The sequence below is a fragment of the Pan paniscus genome, chromosome 22 (genome assembly GCF_029289425.2).
Source record: "Pan paniscus chromosome 22, NHGRI_mPanPan1-v2.0_pri, whole genome shotgun sequence".
NCBI classification, from domain to species: Eukaryota; Metazoa; Chordata; class Mammalia; order Primates; family Hominidae; genus Pan; species Pan paniscus.
In genome coordinates, this window is record NC_073271.2 from 27,315,793 (window position 1) to 27,337,039 (window position 21,247).

General features: G+C 40.9%; 1 protein-coding gene across 2 annotated transcripts in view; it reads right to left on the reverse strand.

The window, feature by feature from the left end:
* The window catches only part of TIAM1 (TIAM Rac1 associated GEF 1), a 441,710-nt gene that overhangs the window by 82,126 nt on the left and 338,337 nt on the right, over positions 1-21,247 (reverse strand). For both annotated transcript variants that reach the window (XM_063601293.1, XM_003813220.4), the window contains 4 exons: positions 17,828-17,974; positions 13,678-13,752; positions 10,522-10,692; positions 3,371-3,475 (listed from right to left, as the gene is read on the reverse strand). In XM_063601293.1, coding sequence (XP_063457363.1) covers positions 3,371-3,475; positions 10,522-10,692; positions 13,678-13,752; positions 17,828-17,974 — 498 coding nt within the window. The remainder of the gene's footprint in view (positions 1-3,370; positions 3,476-10,521; positions 10,693-13,677; positions 13,753-17,827; positions 17,975-21,247) is intronic.

Below are 21,247 nucleotides of genomic sequence, written 5' to 3' on the forward strand. Positions count from 1 at the left end.
CAACCAGCAAAGCGGATAAATCAACGGCTAACTATTCCTGGTTATTCATAAGCAAGAGAATCCCCTGACCCCCAAAATAAACACACTAGATCCTCCAAAAAGATCTTTAAAATACAGTACATACTTTTGCTAATAACTACTGGTCTTACTACTAAAGACTGTTTGACAAAAAATGGCATAGAATAAAATATTTTGGGAGAGTCATACATGAATGAGTCATTTATAGGGAAATGGCTTGTAACACTTGAAGTTTCCCATGTCCATCAAAATCAAAATGGAGGTGAGCCAGGGAAACCAATTAACTGTGTGTGGTCTGATGCATATTCAGTAAGGGACAAGACACTGAATACCTGCAGACTCTCAAAAAGCATCCAGGAATGCTGTTCAGAAACCCCCTGTCTCAGAATGATGCTATGCCCAGCTTAATGGCCTAAAGCAGGGATTCAAAACCAGGGACCCATGGATAGAGTTCAAGTGGTTTATGAATGTGGATAATAAAAAAACAGTGATATTGGCTGGGCGCGGTGGCTCACGCCTGTAATCCCAGCACTTTGGGAGGCCGAGGCAGGTGGATCACGAGGTCAGGACTTCAAGACCAGCCTGGCCAAGATGGTGAAACCCTGTCTCTATTAAAAATACAAAAATTAGCCGGGCATGGTGGCGGTCGCCTGTAATCCCAGCTACTCGGGAGGCTGAGGCAGGGAGTTGTTTGAACCTGGGAGGCGGAGGTTGCAGTGAGCCAAGATCGCGCCACTGCACTCCAGACTGGGCAACTGAACAAAACTTCATCACAGAAAAAAAAAAAAGTGATATCTTTATATTTACAAACCTTAAACTGAAAATCAGCATTTCCTTTTATCCTAAATGAATGTAGGCAACAAACATAGTAATAGTAGCAGTGCCTGTGACTCCGTCACGAATAGAAATCACAGTTATTTTCATATCATGTTTTAGCTGCTGCTAGTCTCTCAAAATATTATTTATGCTCATCGTTACCTCAGAACAGTGGTAGCTATTAGATCTACTGCTAGGTCTTGTAATTTAATGGTCTAGCTATTAGGTCTATGTCTACCTATTAAGCCTTACAATTTAATAAGCTAATAAATAAGAACATATATTACCAATAATTCAAAAAATATTTTTGAGAACTATTTCAATATATTTAGGGCACAGGTAAGCCTATGTATTCTATTTTACGCGATTGAAAATATCATTCTGAGAAGGGGTCTGGAGGCTCCACCAGGCTACCAAAAGTATCCAAAGGACAAAATAATTAAGAACCTTGGTCGAAACAGAGGTTTTGCAAGACTGTGGCATTTGCATCCTTAGAGATCTATGGGCTGGAGACCTTCTGCAACAGGCCAAGAAATAATACCATGGTCTCCCTGTACTTTAGATTCTTTTAAAATACATATATAGCTATCTGCATACAAAAATTGTAGATCCAAACAGACTAAGGAGACCACACAATGGGCAAGGCTTAAAAATAATAAATGAGTCCATACAATTTCAAAAACTATGTCTGAAGTACCTATACCTCTTATGTGTAAAATATGAGGAACATGGAACCTGGTTAGGCATGATCCCTATAATTCAGGATGCAAAATACTCATTAACCCCAAGATGCAAAATATATAATCTAATAACTCTTCCAGTGTTAGCAGGAAAGCACTTCCCTTTTTTAAGTAAGAAAAAAGGGTTTTCTTTCCTTTACTCATACAGCAGCACCAAGACTGGCCTTTTCCCTAGGCCAGAAAAAGAATACATCAGCCCTCTCTGTTAAATGTACTGAACATAGAACAGTTACTGATTTAAGTGATAGTTGGAAAAGGGCTCCTTATTTTGATAATCTTCTATTGCATAACGTGCTATAAGTGTTACAAAAGCACACGCTCTCTTACATTTCCTTAAAAGCCCTTAAAGGGGCACAAGGTAACTTTTCAGATAACAGAAATGTTCCAAAGCATGATCACAGCAGTGGAAACAAGACTGTATACATTTGTCAAAACTCATTGGATTGTGTCCTTAAAGTTGGCAAGAGTTTCCTTAAATGTAAAGTATACCTCAATAAAGTTGACTAAAAACACAATTTCCTACTCATTTTTAAATCATGCTTCCCTTTTCCAAAAAGAGAATAATACTTCGGTTTAAATGTTCAGTTCCGCTTTCTGTGGTGAAACCCTGTCTGAAGTCACTGTTATTCACACATCCATGGCAAGCAGTCAGAGCCCCCAGAGGAATGACTAAGTACAGAGAGAGCACAGGAACTCCAAAATAGAGGAGCCTTGCTCCCAAAATGTTTCTTTCCTGGAACTGACAAACGCACCACTTTGCTAAAGAGCAAAGAGCTTGTCACTGGGCTTACTGCAAAAACAACCATTGTAATTTACCAAGTAAGCATATTATCTCTAATCTTTGTAAAATCCTAGAAATTAAGTATTAGCATTTCATTTTTTTTTCTTGGCTAGTTCCATATGATTAGTAAGCAGGTCTGATTCAGAACCCCAGTCCCATAAGTATGTTCAAACTCAAATATATGTAAATGTCCCCAAGAAGCTATATAAATACAGTTCCAAAAGACTAGGACATAGATGGCAGCTTTTTTCACCCAACAAGATTTGATCCAGCAGTTTCAACATGGCTACGGATGTCACACAAAATTAGAATTAGCACTGTTTTCTGTAACAACAACCAGCTGATTTTTAAGTCACCAATTAAAATAAAAGACTGGCCGTGCGCAGTGGTTCACGCCTGTAATTCCAGCACTTTGGGAGACTGAGGTGGGAGGATCACTTGAGCCCGGGAGTTCAAGACCAGCCTGGGCAACAAAGCAGGATCCTGTCTCTACAAAAAAAAAAAAAAAAATCAAAAAATAAAAGTTCGTCAGCCATGGAGCTGCGTGCCTGTGGTTCCAGTTACTCAGGAGGCTGGTACAGGAGGACCACTTAAGCCTAGTAGTTCAAGGTTGAGGTGAGCTATGATCACACCACTGTACTCCATCCAGCCTCGGTGACAGAGTGAGATCCTGTCTCTAAACAACAAAATAAAAATACTAAAATACAATAAAATAAAAGATTGCCAATGCAAGGAAAGCTAGTATTATAATAATGACTAAAGTTCTATCTAAGAGATAGCTCTAGATTTTGATTTGTCATGATAGCACTGCACTGCTTCGTGCGTAAACAAAGGTGATCATTCCACTCTGGAATACTGAGCTAAGTAAAGCCATCTCCACCAACTTAAGGGCTATGAATGAAGCTCGTTTATTTTTGAACTCGTTCCACTCCACCAACTACAATTAACACGAGAACACTCATAATTTGAAGATAATCTCCCATAAAATGTGCTTGGACAACAGTCATAACATTACCAGCTCATAGATGTCTTCCTCGGGCTGTGGAACATAGTGCTGCATTTTGTTTTCTATTAGAAATTTCAGGCGCAGGTAATGAGCAGAATGATCCAGTTGATGTGTCTGGGACAAAAAAAGAAAGAAAGAAAGAAAATGTCTGTTCAATAGTAAATAGGCACAATTAGTTCTCCACCAACATATGATGTATTCCTATGACCAATAGAGTTTTTTGTTGTTGTTGTTGTTGTTTTGAGATGGAGTTTCACTCTTGTTGCCCAGCCTGGAGTGCAACGGCGCAATCTCGGCTCACTGCAACCTTCGCCTCCTGGGTTCAAGTGATTCTCCTGCCTCAGCTTCCTGAGTAGCTGGGATTACAGGCGCCCACCACCACGCCCAGCTGATTTTTATGTTTTTAGTGGAGATGGGGTTTCACTATGTTGGCCAGGCTGGTCTCGAACTCCTGACCTCAGGTGATTCACCCGCCTTGGCCTCCCAAAGTGCTGGGATTACAGGCGTGGGCCACTGCTCCCGGCCCAATAGAAATTTGATACTGAATGGGGGTATAAAGTTGCTATACTTCTTAAAAAGTTTACATCGTAAATGCAAAGTTTTAAAATAACTTTCATTGAACACACTGGTAACATTCCAAGGGTATCTTAGGATTCAATGGAAACAACTGACTCACATCTCCACGCCTCCTTATTTGATTCATTGTGCTAACACTGGTAAAATTTTCAACAAAACACAGCAGATCAAAAAGGTTCTTAAATATAACTTCATAGATAGGTGATTAAAGAAAAGGGTAACAAGAAAGGTAAGAAAATATTGTATTTACAATGAGAGAAAAAAGCTGTGCCCAGGCAAAGTTGTTTTTTTAACCACATAGGGACAGTGGGACAGTTGTTAACAGTTCATTTGCAAGCGAGTCAGTGTGAAGACAAGGCTTTTGGACTTCAATCTTATTTATATACTCCCCAAGTGAGACTCCCTCCGGGGGCAGTGCTAATAGGCGTGTGTCCAACTATGGAAACACACTGAATGACTCGCTCAAAGAAAACAATTCTAAAATTGAAATTTTCAAGGACCCTTTAGTCCAGGATGGGACAATAGATTTTTTCTTCCTGTCTAAAAAGTAATCTTTGAATTAATTTTGAGGAATAAGTAATAATACCAACATGGTTTTATAAATCATTCTCAGTAGACAGTCAAGAGGATACAGGGAAAAAAGAAAATGCTCTCCGAAAGTTACACAGCAACATGAAAATATATTGCTAGAGAGAAAATGTTTAAACCAAGTGATTTTTTTAAGCATCCTTATCTTTTAGGGGTACATCCTAAAGCGCTAATAGATAGAAATGATATAATGTCTGGAATTTGCTTCCAAAACAAATAAGAGTTGGGGGCGGGAGTGAGTAAATCGATAAAACTTAATTTGATCATTACAGATGCTAGGTGATAGATACATGAGAATTTATTACATTGTTCCCTACTTTTATACAAATTGGACATTTTTCACAAAATAAATATAAAACCTCTTCACATTCAAAGCTCTGCAGGTGAGAATTATTTCAAAATAAATAAAGTTAATTTTAACTGGTTCAGTACTCTTTCTACTTACCCCACCCTCAAAATAATATTTTTAAAGCCAAACTAACAGCATTCCAATAACCATTCCAGTAATATATATTCAGTTACACTTAACGAACTCTTAGATACGCCAGACACCGTGTGCAGTAGTGAGAATACAGAAACTAATACAACATAAATGCAGTCTTCAGGAGTGTCTGCAGCTGCAGGTAAAAGCTATGTAGATGTGGGAGGTGAGGCAGCAGTGGTTTAGCATTTTAAATAAATATGTACATGCAGGACAGGCAACCTGCATTCTTGCAAAAGCACATTTCCAGAAAGTGGAAATGAGTTCACTCTGAACACACAGCAGAAGGATAAAGTTTTCTATCAGTGATTCTTGGGAACCCCAACCTTTCTCCTCTCCTGAGTAATATGATAGTTTGCAGCCTGCTGTGCCAGACACAGATGCCATTCACCGAACATGTCCCAGTGCACCTGGCTTTTGTCCTTTCACTGCCTATATTTGAGACCAGATGCTCAATGTCTGACAGATCCAAGATTGTTGATGTCAAAGATAATAAGGCTGGAGGCGAAAGCCCAGGGAACATAAAACAGGAACTTTTTAAGTGTGCTACTTCCGGAGAATCATCAAGATAAATAAACAACAACAAAATACTAATATTTAGGGTGATGTGATGAGCAAGAAAAGTTTTCCTAAGAGAGATCGAAGCTGCAAATGTTTCCCACCTACCTGGGTCCTCACTGAAATCTTTAATTAGAAGCAAAAATTTTGGTTCACCATCTGTTTCCGACTGAGGCGGAAGGGAAAGAAATGAAATTTCATGGGTTCTTAGTAACAGGAACAAATTCACTTGGAAACCTTATCATCATCATTAATAAACACTTTGTGGGCACTCCTTAATGAGACTGCCACTGAAACAGACTGTCTTCCAGAAATCAGGCCAAAACAGCAAGCTCACCCAAGAAGTTCTGGTTCCTGAAACTTCAGTGTGAGAGACAGCCCACTGTCAGGCACAAATAGCCTAAGGTGGTCCTGGTGTGGACTGCGGAGAACTCCAGCATCCCCTAAATGCTACAGTACTGAAAACATTTATACAAACATGCAGAGAATGTCAAGGCACCTCACTTGAATTGTGTAATGCATTGCAGAGAACTAAAGAATGATAAATATAGCAATGGTAATAAGAATGATTCTTGGCTGGGCGTGGTGGCTCATGTCTGTAATCCCATCACTTTGGGAGGCCAAGGTGGGCTAGTTGCTTAAGCCTAGGAGCTTGACCAGCCTGGGTAACATGGTGAAACCCTATCTGTATCAAAAATACAAAAATTAGCCACGCATGGTGGGGTGAGCCTGTAGTCCCTGTAGGCTACTCAGGAAGTTGAGGCGGGAGGATTGCTTGAGCCTGGGAGGGCAAGGCTGCAGTGAGCTATGACTACACCACTGTACTTCAGCCGGGGGGACAGAGTGAGACCCTGTCTCAAAAAAAATTAATAAATAAGTAAAAGGAAAAAAAGATTATTGCCACAAACCATCATATTTTTCAAACTTCTTTAAGTTACAATAATGTCTTGATAACTTTAAAAAATAAAAATCAGCACAAGCAGCAAACATGAAAATTATAATGGTCTTACTTGTAACTTAAGAGCCCTAATTTTGGTCAGTAAATAGTTACTCTCAAAATAGGACATTGGATCAAAATATATACCAGTGTGTCTTATTATTTTGGTAAAAGTTTCTGAATTATGAGCCCTTGTTAATCACGGCTGGTCTAACATAAAAATAAAATCCTAATGAATTAATTAAATCAGATCATCAGAATGATCAAGAAGAATTTTATGCTCCTTAGATACCTGTTAGTCAATATCAAAGCAAGTCAAACAACTAACCATGTTCAGAATACATCTTTGTGCAAAGGAGTTTCAAATGTTAATGAATATTTAAACATAGTAATTCTAAATGTGTGGCCTTGCTTTAGACATAAAACATTCAAGTGAAAATTCAAAAGAAAATTGAGACTCGTAAAACATTCAAGGAAAATTCAGTTAGGAAAAAATTTAAAAGGTATAAATTTGTTTTCCAATGTACATGTACTTAAGTTACTTAGCATTTGATTCATTTTGAGGCAATGCAGCCGCAAATTATACCCTAAGTATTATGGTACAACAATTTTTAGTTTAGTTGGCATAATTTTTTAAATTCGCATCTTACTATGACTATTTCAAAGGATGAAACAGCAAAACACAATGTAGATATTTTCAGTAAATAGTTTGCACCAATTAAAATAGATAACGTCTCAGAATTTACTGCCTTAGAGCTCCTAATCCATTATGTTTTGCTCTTCTATTTTTCTTCATATTCTCCCATTTCAGTCAAACTTCTAGAAGACATACAAACATGCAATTACTGCATACAGAAATGCAAACATGTAGTCACTGCATACAGAAATATGTATCCACACACACACACACACACACACACACACACAAAGTGCTATTGTAGAATTTCTAAAGATATTTTCCCTCCCCTTCAAAGTAACCTTTTCTTTCTCTAAACGCCAATGGTTATAGCATATCCAAAGCCACAGCTGACGTAGTAAAAGCATGAAATAAAACTGACACATGGTCACATGTGAATAATATCAGTAGGTATAAATGAATGAAAATATGTTGCAATTATTTTTGTAGTTGTAACGATCAGAATATATCCAAAACCTATAGGGCAACATGGTTACCTGCTATATTTAGCAACAATCATTCCAGTAACATCTCTGACATGAATTGTATATGAAATGAAGATCTTGAAACATTTACTATACCAGAACTTGACTGGTGCTCAGATGGCAGATGGCAAACTGATGTGAAATGATGTGGATCAGATAGAATAGGAAAGAGAATGAGCTGAATGCAAGAGACAGAAGAAACAGATTGATTATTAAATATTAGAGAAAGCATCTATCACCAAACATTGAGAATAACAATAACGAAACAAAAGACAGGCATTTTTACAATCATCTTTGTTTTCAATGAGGAAAAAAAAAACCATTCGCCATTACATCAGATTGTTAATAACATGGGACACTGTTTTCCCCATTATCTCCTTCCCTGTTAAGAATAAAATCAGATCCACTAATTATAATAAGGTGTTTTCCAAGGAAGAAGCAAGCTTTAGAAGGCACCTGGCCCTGAGCATACTATATCACTTTTCCTACATGGGTGCTTTTCCAAAGACCATCAATTTCTGAAATGCACACACAAGTCTTCCAGTTTTAAACTCATGAGATTTTTTATGTGTGTGTATTTTTAGTACAGATGGGGTTTTGCCATGTTGGCCAGGCTGCTCTCGAACTCCTGGCCTCAAGTGATCTGCCCTCCTCAGCCTCCCAAAGTGCTGGGATTACAGGCGTGAGCCACCGTGCCCGGCATAAACTCATGAGATAGAAGCTTGTTCCACACCACGATGTTTTTGCTTTTATTTCTATGTCTTGGGAAAAAGAACTGAAGGCCTAGGGAAAATTGGACAGGACTAACTTTTACTGTTGGAGAAAGGGATTTTGTACCTTAATGATGCCATCAGAAACCTTTCAGGTGACAGAAATAAACACTTTAAAGGGGATCAGGTCCACTACATTATCTAGATATGGTCTCTAACTGGCAATGACAATACTATTCTTCATTCCCCTAGTTTCTTCCAAAGCAAAAGCTTGAAACGTACGTAAAGTGGGCCAATCATTCATTGCTTCACTCACTGATCAATCTTCCACCAATCAATGGTAATCGGAAAACTTTGGCTTAACCTTCGATTCCTGGTCGAGTTTAAAGCCAACGTGCACAGGATGCTCCAAAGCCATGTTATTCCTCTGGAAACACCTGCCAGAGTTGGGCTTATACAAAAAAGCCAGAAAGTTCTACTTTTAACACCTTCATCTGCAGATCTGACAATAACTCTTCAGCTCTGCAGAATGTTAATGGGTCTCTAAAGAATTGTGCTAATTATAAGTAAAGGAATGCAGAAATCCTCTACAGACCAATTTTATTAAGTAATTAACATGAAAAAATTGTGAACTGAGATACCATTATCTCCAAAAGCTAGAACCCTCGTACATGAAGGATTCAAAGCACACAGAGAGGTGATACCATTTATTTTTAGCATCCATGTCAGGGCTGACTTTAGTTATGGCCCAAAACAAGTGATTCTTCTATTTTTCCTCCACATACATAAGACATTTTAAGAGGCTAATTTGAGCTGAACTGTCCATTTCCCTGATTCATATGAAGAGCCATGTTTTTTCTTTAAAAAGCCGTCTGTGATTTGCTTTTTTGAAAATACAAAAATTGCTGATAGTAGAACTACAAAATTGAGGTACTTGCGGAGGTAGTGAAAGTCATTCAGTATTTACAAACATTGTGTTGAATGATGAGATCTTTAAAACGTCATTTCATCCATCCAACTTCTTCTAGGATAAAATTGTGATAGAAAAGTTTTTCTTTTTTTTTTTAGCAGCCCCAAAGAAGACCAATTCACTCCCCTAAGAATATATTCTAGATTCTTCTGAGCCTTACTGACCGTCCTTCCTGAAGACTAACCCAGGTTCCGAGAGTTCTTGTGGACACTCGGCACTGCAGGATGCACCCAGCTGTAGAGAAGCCAGATGTGGGTTTAGTCTCTCCTTTGCAACTGACTGTGATGTGAGTTCAGGCAAGCAGCTAAGGCCCTCTGAGCTTCACTTCCTCCATGTGTACAATGGCAAAGTCTCAGCTCTTTCTCAGGCTCAGACCTGATACGACTACGACATAGAACTATTAATGCTATTCATTATGTAAAAATAAAAACAAGCATGCAATTAAAGTTCTTCTTTCCTCTCTCTCCCCTCACTCAAGACCATTCACCTGGCTGCCCTTCAGGGGGAAAAATGAAACCAGGTTCACTTTGAAAAAGATCAAGGCATTTCTTCCATGGTTTAAGGTGAAAGTAGAGAAAAGGAGCTCAATCATTTGTCATATTTCTAAAAAGGCTAATTCTGTGTTCACAAAAGAAGAATTTCCCACCAGTGGAGGTCAAACTTATATTTCCTTCCGTTTTCCCCAATTCTAAAGATGCCCATAGTGTATCGGTTACTGATTAAAGAGCAGGTGACAGAACAGTACCCATAATATGATGCCATTGAACACATGTATCTGTATGTGTGCAGAAAAAGGAATGAATGGTCAAATGCCAAAATGTTTGCAATGGTTATTTCTGGATTTCGTGAATAACAGTGGCCTTAATTTTCTGTTGTGTTCTTCACCTAGATTTTCTAAAAGGTTTGCAATGAGCATGTGATACATGCATTAGAAATCTATCAAACACACACATTGAAAGATGCTACTTAGAAGAGTTCCTCTCCTCCCAAACGTGAAGCATTCACTAATATAATTTTGAATATTATCACAAAGGAATGCAATGCTGCTCCGAAATGAAAGGCAGGTGTGTTTTAAGCACCTTCCTCTCCCACACGGCTCTGGGTTTCCACATGTGCCTTAGAAGACTCCTACACCCCATTCTGCTCTTCTTGGAGAAACAACCCAAAGCAGCTCCGTACCTTGCAAATCAGCTCCAGGGTGTCCCGTGCAGTGTCGCCTGGCCGGACGACCGTCAGGGCAGGCTGATTATTGGGCAGACAGAACCAGGATGGAGTGAAATACTCGTGGACCCAAATGTCGCAGTCAGGGTTGTGCTGGTGAACGTTAGGTAAGACCACTTCTTTCTCCCTCTATAACAAAAAATAAAGTTAGCAGGGCAGCAGCAGTGGAGCTCTGACAACCCTAGATCCCCAGACTGCACACAGGAATCACCGATTCCCATGAAAACAGCCCAGGGCAGAAGCGGAGGCAGTGATGGGAGGCAGGGGAACCCTTGGAGAGAGAGAAACTACTGAGAAAGCAGATTTATGGTGCAATGGAGAGATTTCAAACTTCAGCTGTGAGGCAGGCTTCACAACTGGCCCACAGCATCCATAGGTGATCACGACATGAATGAGCAGGTATCAAAACTTGGAAGAAAAGAAAGAAAGAGAGAGAGAGATAGGGAAGGAAGGAAGGAAGAAAAAGAAAGAAAGAAGGAAGGAAGGAACAAAAAGAAAGAAAGAGAGAGAGAAAAAGAAAGAAAGAAAGAAAAGAAAAGAAAGAAAGTCACCATTCAGCTCAGCTTTATGGCTCTTATTTCTTCCACAAACTCATTTCAAGTTTCAAGCAGGGAATTCCTACAACAAGCACATCTGCCATGAGAACTTTACAGTTCAAAGCAATGGTGAAGCCCCAATCATTTTTTTTTTTCAAAAAGATCATGTTTTAGCACTACATATTTAAATTTATAGACAGCAACATTTTTGTGCTCTCCTTGGACCTTCAGCACGACCCGGCGCCAGAGACAATTCAATTTTCTGGAGGTCAAAGAACTTGAGGGATAACATCATGGCACCATGTAGCAAAAACAAGCCTCCTTTGCTGCCATCACTGTATCCTCTCCATCACTCTGCCTGAGGACCAGGGAGTGGAATGAAGTTTGTGAATGTGGGAGAAGGGTCGGAAGTCCTCCTTTAGCAGCTGGGTTAAACCTAAGCAAGCTAAGCAGATGAAGCAGAGGATGTTCCCTAGATTGATACAATGTTACGTTCCTTAGATTGATACAATGTTAGGAGCCCCGCGAAATAAGCAAGGAAAGAATGATGTTAGATTTCAGCAATGTAAACATAATATTGATGCTCAATATATGCTAAGTAATAGGCCTTCATTATTGATTTATAACCAGGCCACTAGTTGGTAAATATGTATCTACTGATGACCAAGAACAAGGCTGGTATCAGCAAATTACAAGAAGGAACAAATTTCCCAATGAAGGCTGAGAGGTGGTAATATAACCTCCATTCAAAAGAAGAATGGAATCCAAGAATGGGGGAAACGTTTTCGTCAAAGCCATTCAACTAAATCCAGCTGGGGAAGATAATTTCAGCCTCGCCTTTGAACAGAGTTGCTTTAGCAGATAAGTTGGACTCCAGGGAAGGAATTGTCAAAAAGCAATCAACGTACCTAAATCCCATTAACTATAATTGGAATATTCAGACTCTGCTCCAGTGTGCCACATTAAATAAATGCCCCTTAGCACTGGATCAACCCAAGTTTTGCATCTAAACAAGGCATTCTAGCCAGGATGTGGGAGAAAGACGTACCTTAGAAAAATGGAAAACCAAAAATGCTACACAGAAATCCAACGGAAAAACTTTCGCAGTTTCCAAGTTCTGTGGTCTAGAGAAGATATCTCAGTATTAAATGTGGACTAATAATGGTATGCAAGATGAACTGGCCAACCTCAGAAATGACCGAGTTAACATCAAAAACTATGCTTGGATTGCACATAGGCCCAAAAACTGAATTTCTTCAAATTTCATCAGAGAGAGATGCTCAGACAGTGGCCATGGATGAGTATTTCCAAGAACAGTGGCCTTTATATCCAGGATAGCATCATTCATGAGTAGTTTGGGTATGAAGGAAAGAAAAGGCCTTCCCATGGCCACTCTTCTCTCTTCCCCTCCAACAGCAGAACTCCCCATGGCACTCTGGATTCTGAAGCTCAGCTCCATCTACAACATGGGGCTGAGCCACTGATGACTGACACTACTTGGTTGCATGGCAACTGAGGGCTGAATTCTGTCATATTGATTCTGAGCCCGAGAACCAGAGGATCACACCAAGGTCACATTATCAACATCAGACCATCCCCCATCCCCCACACAAACAGGCTCCCAGTATCACTACTAGGGTCTTGAAAACGAGAGACGTCTATTTATTTAGAGGCTGAAAAAAGTGGCCAATTAAAAAACAAATCAGTATTTTTATGGGCTTTCAATCAGAGCAGTTTGAAAGCCCCTGTTAAATCCAAGCACAAGGCTGAACCAAGTGTGTGAATCTTTTTTTTTTTTTTTTTTTTTTTTTTGAGACAGAGTCTTGCTCTGTCACCCAGGCTGGAGTGCAGTGGCTCCATCTCCGCCCACTGCAAGCTCCGCATCCTGGGTTCACGCCATTCTGCTGCCTCAGCCTCCCAAGTAGCTGGGACTACAGGTGTCCAGCTAATTTTTTTTGTTGTTGTTGTATTTTTAGTAGAGATGGGGTTTCATCGTGTTAGCCAGGATGGTCTCGATCTCCTGACCTCGTGATCCACCCACCTTGGCCTCCCAAAGTGCTGGGATTACAGGCGTGAGTCACCACGCCCGGCCGAATCTTTAATTGAACACTTGTCTTGGGAGGCAAATGCGTTTTTGTTGTTTTTCTTTTTTTAAAGAACACGCTATCGGAACAGTTCTTTGAAACTAATGGGAGCAAAACAGCATGTGTGGGCAGAGAGGGAGGGTACTAACAACACACCTCTTGGGAAGAGAAGTTGTACATGGAAAGAAATTGGCAATGGCATAAAATATTCAGCTATTCAGAACCCAAATTTCCTCTTACGTTCTAGAAACTCACACATCAAATGGTAAGTATGGGAAATGTTATGTCAGCAGGAGAATGTTCCCTCTACCACTCAGTTTTAAATATAAAATGATTTTCCATCTCTTGTTGACTTATTACATAACTTTTAAAAACTGATTTCAGTTTTTAATATTGAGTTTACTTAATTTTAGTAGCTCAAGACAACACTGCACCATGTATATGTTGATGCACTTGTGGTACTTTTAGAAAAGAAAACACACGTTTATTTTTACCTTGCCATCTGGAACAATGTCATCAAATATTCCCTCTAAAGATTTCTTTACAGCTTCGGTTCCCTCTCCAAACACCTGCATATACAAAAGTACCATCTTAAAAAGGAATCTGGGCAACAGGGCAAACGAAACGTAGGAAGGGGGAAGGAAATGGGCATGGCTATGACGAAACCTTACACACGTGTTCAGATACTCCTACATCAAATCCCAAAGCAGGTACAATAATTTATGGGAGCAGACCTGGAAAAACACATCCCTCTATCTAGATCACTTCCCTACATGTTTGACAGTTGGAAAAAAAAAAGTTTGCTCTCAAATCTGGATAATTCATCTCTACTTAAAGAAAATAGGCTGGGCATGGTGGCTCATGCCTATAATCCCTAGCACTTTGGGAAGCTGAGGCGGGTGGACTGCTTGAGCCTAGGAGTTTGAGACCAGCCTGGGCAATACAGTTAGACCTCATCTCTACAAAAAAAAAAAAAATTACATTAAATTAGCCAGGCATGGTGGTGTGCACCTGTAGTCCCAGCTACTCGTGAGGCTAAGGCAGGAGGATCACAAGATCACGTCACTGAACTACAATCTGGGCAATAGAGGGAGACCTTGTCTCAAAAAAAGTAAAGAAAGACAATAGGCTAGGCGTGGTGGCTCATATCTGCAATCCTAGTACTTTGGGAGGCTGAGGCAGGAGGATTGCTCGAGCCCAGGAGTTTGAGACCAGTTTGCTCAACAGAGTGAGACCCTGTCTCTATAAAAAATTTGAACATTAGCCATGCATAGTGGCATGCTCCTGTAGTCCCAGCTACTTGGGAAGCTGAGGTGGGAGGATCACTTGTGCCCTGGAGGTCAAGTTTGCAGCGAGCTGAGACCACACCACTGTACTCCAGCCTGGGCAACAGACTGAGACCTTGTCTCAAAACAAACAAACAAACAAAAAAAACCAGAAAGAAAAAGAAAAAGAAAAATATAAATAAAAGAAAAGAAACTAGCAAAAGCAATGAGCTAGATAAACTCACAATGAAGCATTTCTCCTATAGCCTCATATACCTGACCAGATACTTATAAGTAAAAATCTGCTTGCTTTGTAATACATTCTTAAGTAGAATGTGAGAATATTATAGTTTTTTACCTCAACATGGCAACATAGGGGTTTTTTTAATTAAAAAATAGAAAATTGTCTCTTCCTTGAAATGTAATCAATCCTGCTAACTTAAAGATGCCATGAAAATTAGAATAGGGTAACAGTGCCACTAGGTAAGGAAACTCATGGACATGAGGAATTTTGTGATTATCCCTAAAACAAGAATGTAGTATCAGGATAATGTACACAATTAAGAAAAAGCCTTTCGTCCATGCAAATAAAATATACAAAAACATACAATGTTTTTAACTTTTTTTCGGTAGAGAAAGCATGTTGCTATGTTGCCCAGGCTGGTCTCAAACTCCCGGCCTCAAAGAATCCTCCTACCTTGGCCTCCTAAAGTGCTAGGATTACAGGCATGAGCCACCACCCCTGGCCAAAAAAACATAATTTTTGTCCATTTCAAATTATAGAATTAATGACTAAATTCCTACTGGTATGTTTATGGCTAAGCAAAAGGTTCTTAAAAACTCATACTTTTGGAAAAAATACAAGAATTGTTTCTAAGACATTACATTGTGCTTTGATTTTAGAAAAATGTTAAAACATTCTCTTGAATTCATTTAAATTCAGTCATATATTTCAGTAGAAATGGGCGGTAACATAACCTGGTGCCAATCAAGCAGAAGCACATGAACAAAGGGTTTTGTTAGAAAACAAGTCCAAACTGTGAAGTCCAGAAGCAGTGGGCTGAGCCATCTCTCAGGGCAGAAGACACATACACACAATGACACCACCACCTCCCAAAAGAAGAAGAGAAATGGGCCAGGCGCAGTGGCTCATGCCTATAATCCCAGCACTTTGGGAGGCCAAAGCAGGCAGATCACAGGGTCAGGAGTTCGAGACCATCCTGACCAACACAAAAGTTAGCTGGGTGTGGTGGTGGGCGCCTGTAATCCCAGCTACTCAGGAGGCTGAGGCAAGAGAATCGCTTGAACCCAGGAGGCGGAGATTGCAGTGAGCTGAGATCGCGCCATTGCACTCCAGCCTGGGGCAACAGAGTGAGACTCTGTCTCAAAAAAGAAAAAAAAAAAAAAAGAAGAAGAAGAGAAATGCTGATGGTTCATGTCCTCCTTTTGCAGGTTTTAACTGAGAACCATCAAGTCTCTTATGTGATTTTTCTGATGAAATGTTGACTTTCCTCCACAGTTTTTTCTTTAGATTTACATAAAAGTAAAACCCATGGAAGCAAGCTCAAATGATCTACTGTCCCCAAAGATCACAGGACAAACTGCGAAACTGCTTCAGTCTCACACTCGCTTAGCATTTGCTCATCTGCTCTCCGCAGGTTCCATCAAGGATAGGGAAATGCCACATTAAAACAGTGAGTATCAGCCAGGCACGGTGACCCACGTCTATAATCCCAGCACTTTGGGAGGCCGAAGTGGGCAGATCACTTGAGGTCAGGAGTTCGAGACCAGCCTGGCCAACATGGTGAAACCCCCCATCTCTACTAAAAATATAAAAATAATAAGCTATTAGCTGCACGTGGTGGTGAGTGCCTGTAATCCCAGTTACTCAGGAGGCTGAGGCAGGAGAATCACTTGAACTGGGAGGCAGAGGGTGCGGTGAGCCGAGATTGCACCACTGCACTCCAACCTGAGTGACAGAGCGAGACTCCATCACAAACAAAACAAAACAAAACCAAAAAACCAATGAGTATCACAGTCAGCTAAGGGACTCAGGGCATCAGCTTTCAGGACTAATCTCTTTTCTAAAATTCATTTCTTAAGTAAATTAATGGCTGGAACTGTCCGAGCAAACAAGGAGAGATCATTCTATCAAGTCAGTCAATGACGTCTTCTCACTTTTCACAAGGGCATGGGGTGAATAGGTCAAACTAGCAGTCTTAGTCATGACCTCCAAAATGCTGAAGGCCTGACTTTCCAGCCACCGCAGCCCACAAACTGGACATTCTTCTTCCGAAAGACTACAGATGCTCACATTCCTTTAGTCCCTGAAATCTAAACAAGCAGTTCTGGAGCTACTCATTTCTCAAAGCCGAAGGACAAGGAAGACAATAACAACAGACAGTGGGCTTCACGGAAGTAACCCCAGCAGGAGACTGGCCTTGGCGAGTGAAGAAGTCAAATTTAATGGGCAAGAATTGGGTGGCTGTACATGGTCAGTGGACACCCGTCACGGCACCAGGCTATGTTGCACCCTCACGACATACCGAGATCCCGTTCCAGCCCCTGGACCTGAGCAGAAGGGGGCTGTGGCAGTGGGCGAGCTCTCTCGGATTCCTGTCTCCTCATTCCAGTAGGCAGAGTATCTGCCCATTTAATGTCAGCTCCAAAAAGTCAAGGGCAGAGAATAATCAGAATTCCCCGGAGGCTGCCTTTCATCCAGTGCCAGAGGCAGCTTAAAAAGACTCTGCATGGCCAGGTGCAGTGGCTCATGCCTGTTATCCCAGCACTTGGGGAGCCTGAGGCGGGTGGATCATGAGGGTCAGGAGTTCAAGACCAGCCTGGCCAATATGGTGAAACCCCATCTCTACTAAAAACACAAAAATTAGCCAGGCATGGTGGTGGGCACCTGTAGTCCCAGCTACTCGGGAGGCTGAGGCAGAAGAATCACTTGAATCAGGGAGGTGGAGGTTGCAGTCAGCCAAGATTGTGCCACTGCACTCCGGCCTGGTGACAGAGCGAGACTCTGTCTCCAAAAAAAAAAAAAGACTGCACTCAGGTACCCACTTGGCTTCATTGCAGAGCCCTGCTTTTTCCTGAAGACTCAGGGTGAATTGTGCGCTTTGAGTAGGTCTGTAATTAATGAGGGTTTGGAAAGGATGCAGGTGGGAAACTGCAGCTTGGTGATAGACTAATAGCAGAGTTCAATGTTATGGGTATGCATTATCTATTAAAAGTGTCTAGCACAGCTAGTTTCTTTGTGCCAACTAGTTGATTTTAAATAACACTCGGCCTCACTGAAGAAACACACACACCCCAAATTGAGGTGGCCACAGAAGTGATTTGTGCGGGCTCGCTTTTCATCTGCTCTGGAACCTACCTGATTGATGCTTGGCCGTCCCTGCTTCTTTTTGGAGGTAGTATCCAGACCCCACAGAGAAGAAAACCTGCTCCTTCGCTTGCTCGCGGATCTGGACATGGCCTGAGTACGTCTTCTCACTCCAGTTTCACCAGTGCGTGCTGCCACCTGAGGATGGCAAGGACAAGCAGCCACAAGGGAGATGCGTCAGGACCACCCACTTGTGCCTTGAGGTCCCCGTAAGTCCCACCCTTCAAAAAACCCTCCTCCATCATGCCAGCCAACCCTGACCCCAATGCCTAAAGTATTCAATCCATGACCCAGACATATTGGGACTTTGAGAGCCCTTCATGGATTCAGAATGGAAATGAAAAGCTGGCAAATTCAATCCTTGTTTGAAATCATCAGCAAAAATACATAATATAGGAATAAAATATATGTTCTGTTTCCAAAAATGACATGTCCTTCTGGTCACAGGCTTGAACTACAGCAAGGGAAATGAGCCAGGCTTTCTCTCCAAATGCTACAGAGCTGTTTCTGCATTCTATTGAAAAATGGTGCTAAAGCGTCATTAACAATAGTGGAAAAACAACAGATTTTGGTTCCTGGGTTTCCAGGTTAAATCTAAAATTACCAATCTCTACTATTTTGTTTTCTTAGGATATATAAAATCACGTTTTAAAATCAGACGAGTGATCATTGGCCCCCAATATCCATTCTCTATTCCATCTTAGTCAGAAAAATCTCAAATGTAGGCCAGGTACGGTGGCTCATGCCTGTAATCCCAGCACTTTAGGAGGCAGATGCAGGCAGATCACCTGAGGTCAGGAGTTCGAGACCAGCCTGGCCAACATGGTGAAACCCTGTCTTAACTAAAAAATACAAAAATCAGCTGGGCACAGTGACAGGCACCTGTAATCCTAGCTACTTGGGAAGCTGAGACAGGAGAATTGCTTGAACCCAGGAGGTGGAGGTTGCAGTGAGCTGAGAACACGCCACTGCACTCTAGCCTGGGCGACAGAACGAGACTCTTTCTCAAAAAAAAAAGCGGGGGGGGGGTGGGGAATCTCAAATGTAAGTGAGCATGCAGCCACTAAGTCCAAGATGACTTATTTTCCTTGCAGTAGGGCATGGATTGGGCTTAAGTCCTGGTCAATGGCATACAAGCAAAAAAACTATTTGCAACTTCCAGGAACTGTGCTCAATGGGAGGGGGCTTTCTGTTATCCTTTCCGCTATCCTATCTGTTTTCTTTTTCCTGATAAAAGGAAGGTCTGTGTTGTGGTCTAGGATGTCCCTACCTAAGCCTTTTCAAGGATGGCAGAATAACAAGACAAAAGGGACTGGGCTCACTGAAGATGAAGGCACCTTACCAGACTTGCATCACTTACATGTCCTATGTTTATGTAAATGGGAAAGAAAACTTGTATTTTTTTGTTAAACAAAAGCTAAACTCTGTCGAGGTATTACAATGTGCCAGCAACCCAGAGAAGCATTTCCTTTTTTTTTTTTGACGGAGTCTCGCTCTGTCACCCAGGCTGGAGTCCAGTGGAGCGATTCCAGGGAAGCATTTCACAAGGGAACACCCTAAATGTAAATCTGTCACCAGGATAATTGCTCAAGTAGAATCTCCACAAGGACTCCAGAAAGTCCTCCCAGGCAAAACATTCAGGCTTGAACTTTATCCTACAGGTGGCAAGCAAAGTCCCAGGAACTTAAGGGAACTTCTGCCAGAAGGTCTCCATGGGCCACCCACCCGCTCGCCTTTCAAAAAAGGGAGTGGCAGGAGGAACAGCGAGGCAGACTTGAAATGAAACTTCTCCACCCACTCTTTTGTTGCCAGAGGTGAATGTCTTGGAACCTACTTGTAAATTCCCACACAGGCAACTCCCGATGTGACAGATGCCAATTGGCAGCAATGCAGGGGATGAGGCACTGCTGGTAACATGAGGGGCCTCCCCAGCAGTCAGTGTGTTGGTTGGAAGGCACGCCCCTCTGGGGCTTCAGTACTGACAATGTAAACACCGCAGAAGCCCCACGGGTGGCAGGGACCCCTACATACATTAAAAACAGGAATCAAAACGGCTTCTCTACAAGGGTATTAGAGGGAAGGTTTTTGGACCCAAACAAAAACAGGAAGATGAGGGAGCTGAGAGGTCTTGCATTTTGCATTTTCTCAGCTTAGCACGTTAAAAAAAAAAAAAAAAACCCAGATCAGGGCATAGAAAAATGTGGTATCCAAGACACTGGTGGGAATTTTCATGAGAAAGATCTTAATCTAAGATTACACTGGAGGTGTCACAGGGAACAAAATCACAAGACAAACACACCGTAAAATATGTAAAAATTTTCTCTTCTCTATTTTCATCACTTTCTCAGTTAAAGGTAAACAAAGGTTGTAAAAGAAATAAATTATAACATGCAGACACGCATATGCTCACATGACTATGTCAACACTGAATAAATGGTGTTAAAAATTTTTAAATTCTAGAGGAAAAAAATGTCCATTTGGCCTCACAGTCATATAGTCATTTTATAAATAAATCCAGTCATTAATAGTGACACATACATAGAGGCAACCGTATAAAATACGTCGACATATATTACTGTTTGCTTTCTTCATACACACAGCAATACCTGTACTTACCGTGTCTAGTTAATTGTTTACTTATTTCTTACCCTTCTCTCCCACAAGAATATAAGCTTCAAGAGGACAGGATCTCTGTGCTGTTCACTATAGTCCTAATCACAAGGATAAAACTGATGGATGCCAGGCACTTACATATATTTGTTGCTTGAACAAATAAATACATAAATACCACAAAGCAAAAGCACATCCTATATAACACGGTGACAACAATGGGTGCATCACACCAACATGGCACATGTATACATATGTAACAAACCTGCAGGTTGTGCACATGTACCCTAGAACTTAAAGTATAATGTAAAAAAAAGAAAGAAAAAAGAAAGCTCTTCAGTTTACAATTTCCGGACAAAGACAGCATGAAAGAGAAATTCATACACCCATAAATATTCTCAGTTATCAGCTGACTAGTTAGTTTAGTCTGTTTAACAAACACTTTACTTAAGTTTCTTATAAGCAGTAATTCTAAACTGCTTGGGGCCTTGTAAACTGCAAAAGTAACCACTATCCCCAAGACAATAATGACTCAAAATGAGCAAAGGGATTTAGAAAAAGGGCTGGCAGAAGAACTGCTGGACCAGAGCTCAAGAGTTTCTCAATGATCTTTGCCCAGACAATGCCTCCCTTTGTGGCCTGAACCTGATTACTCTATCATTCTGCTCATCTGTGCAAACAAGAACAATGATAACCTTCTTTCAAAGAGTACAGCGAGGACCCTTCAGTTAATTACTGCAAATCACTCAGCATTATGGGAAGCTTTCTCAGTGAATGCTACTTCAATTGTAGCTCCCCAAT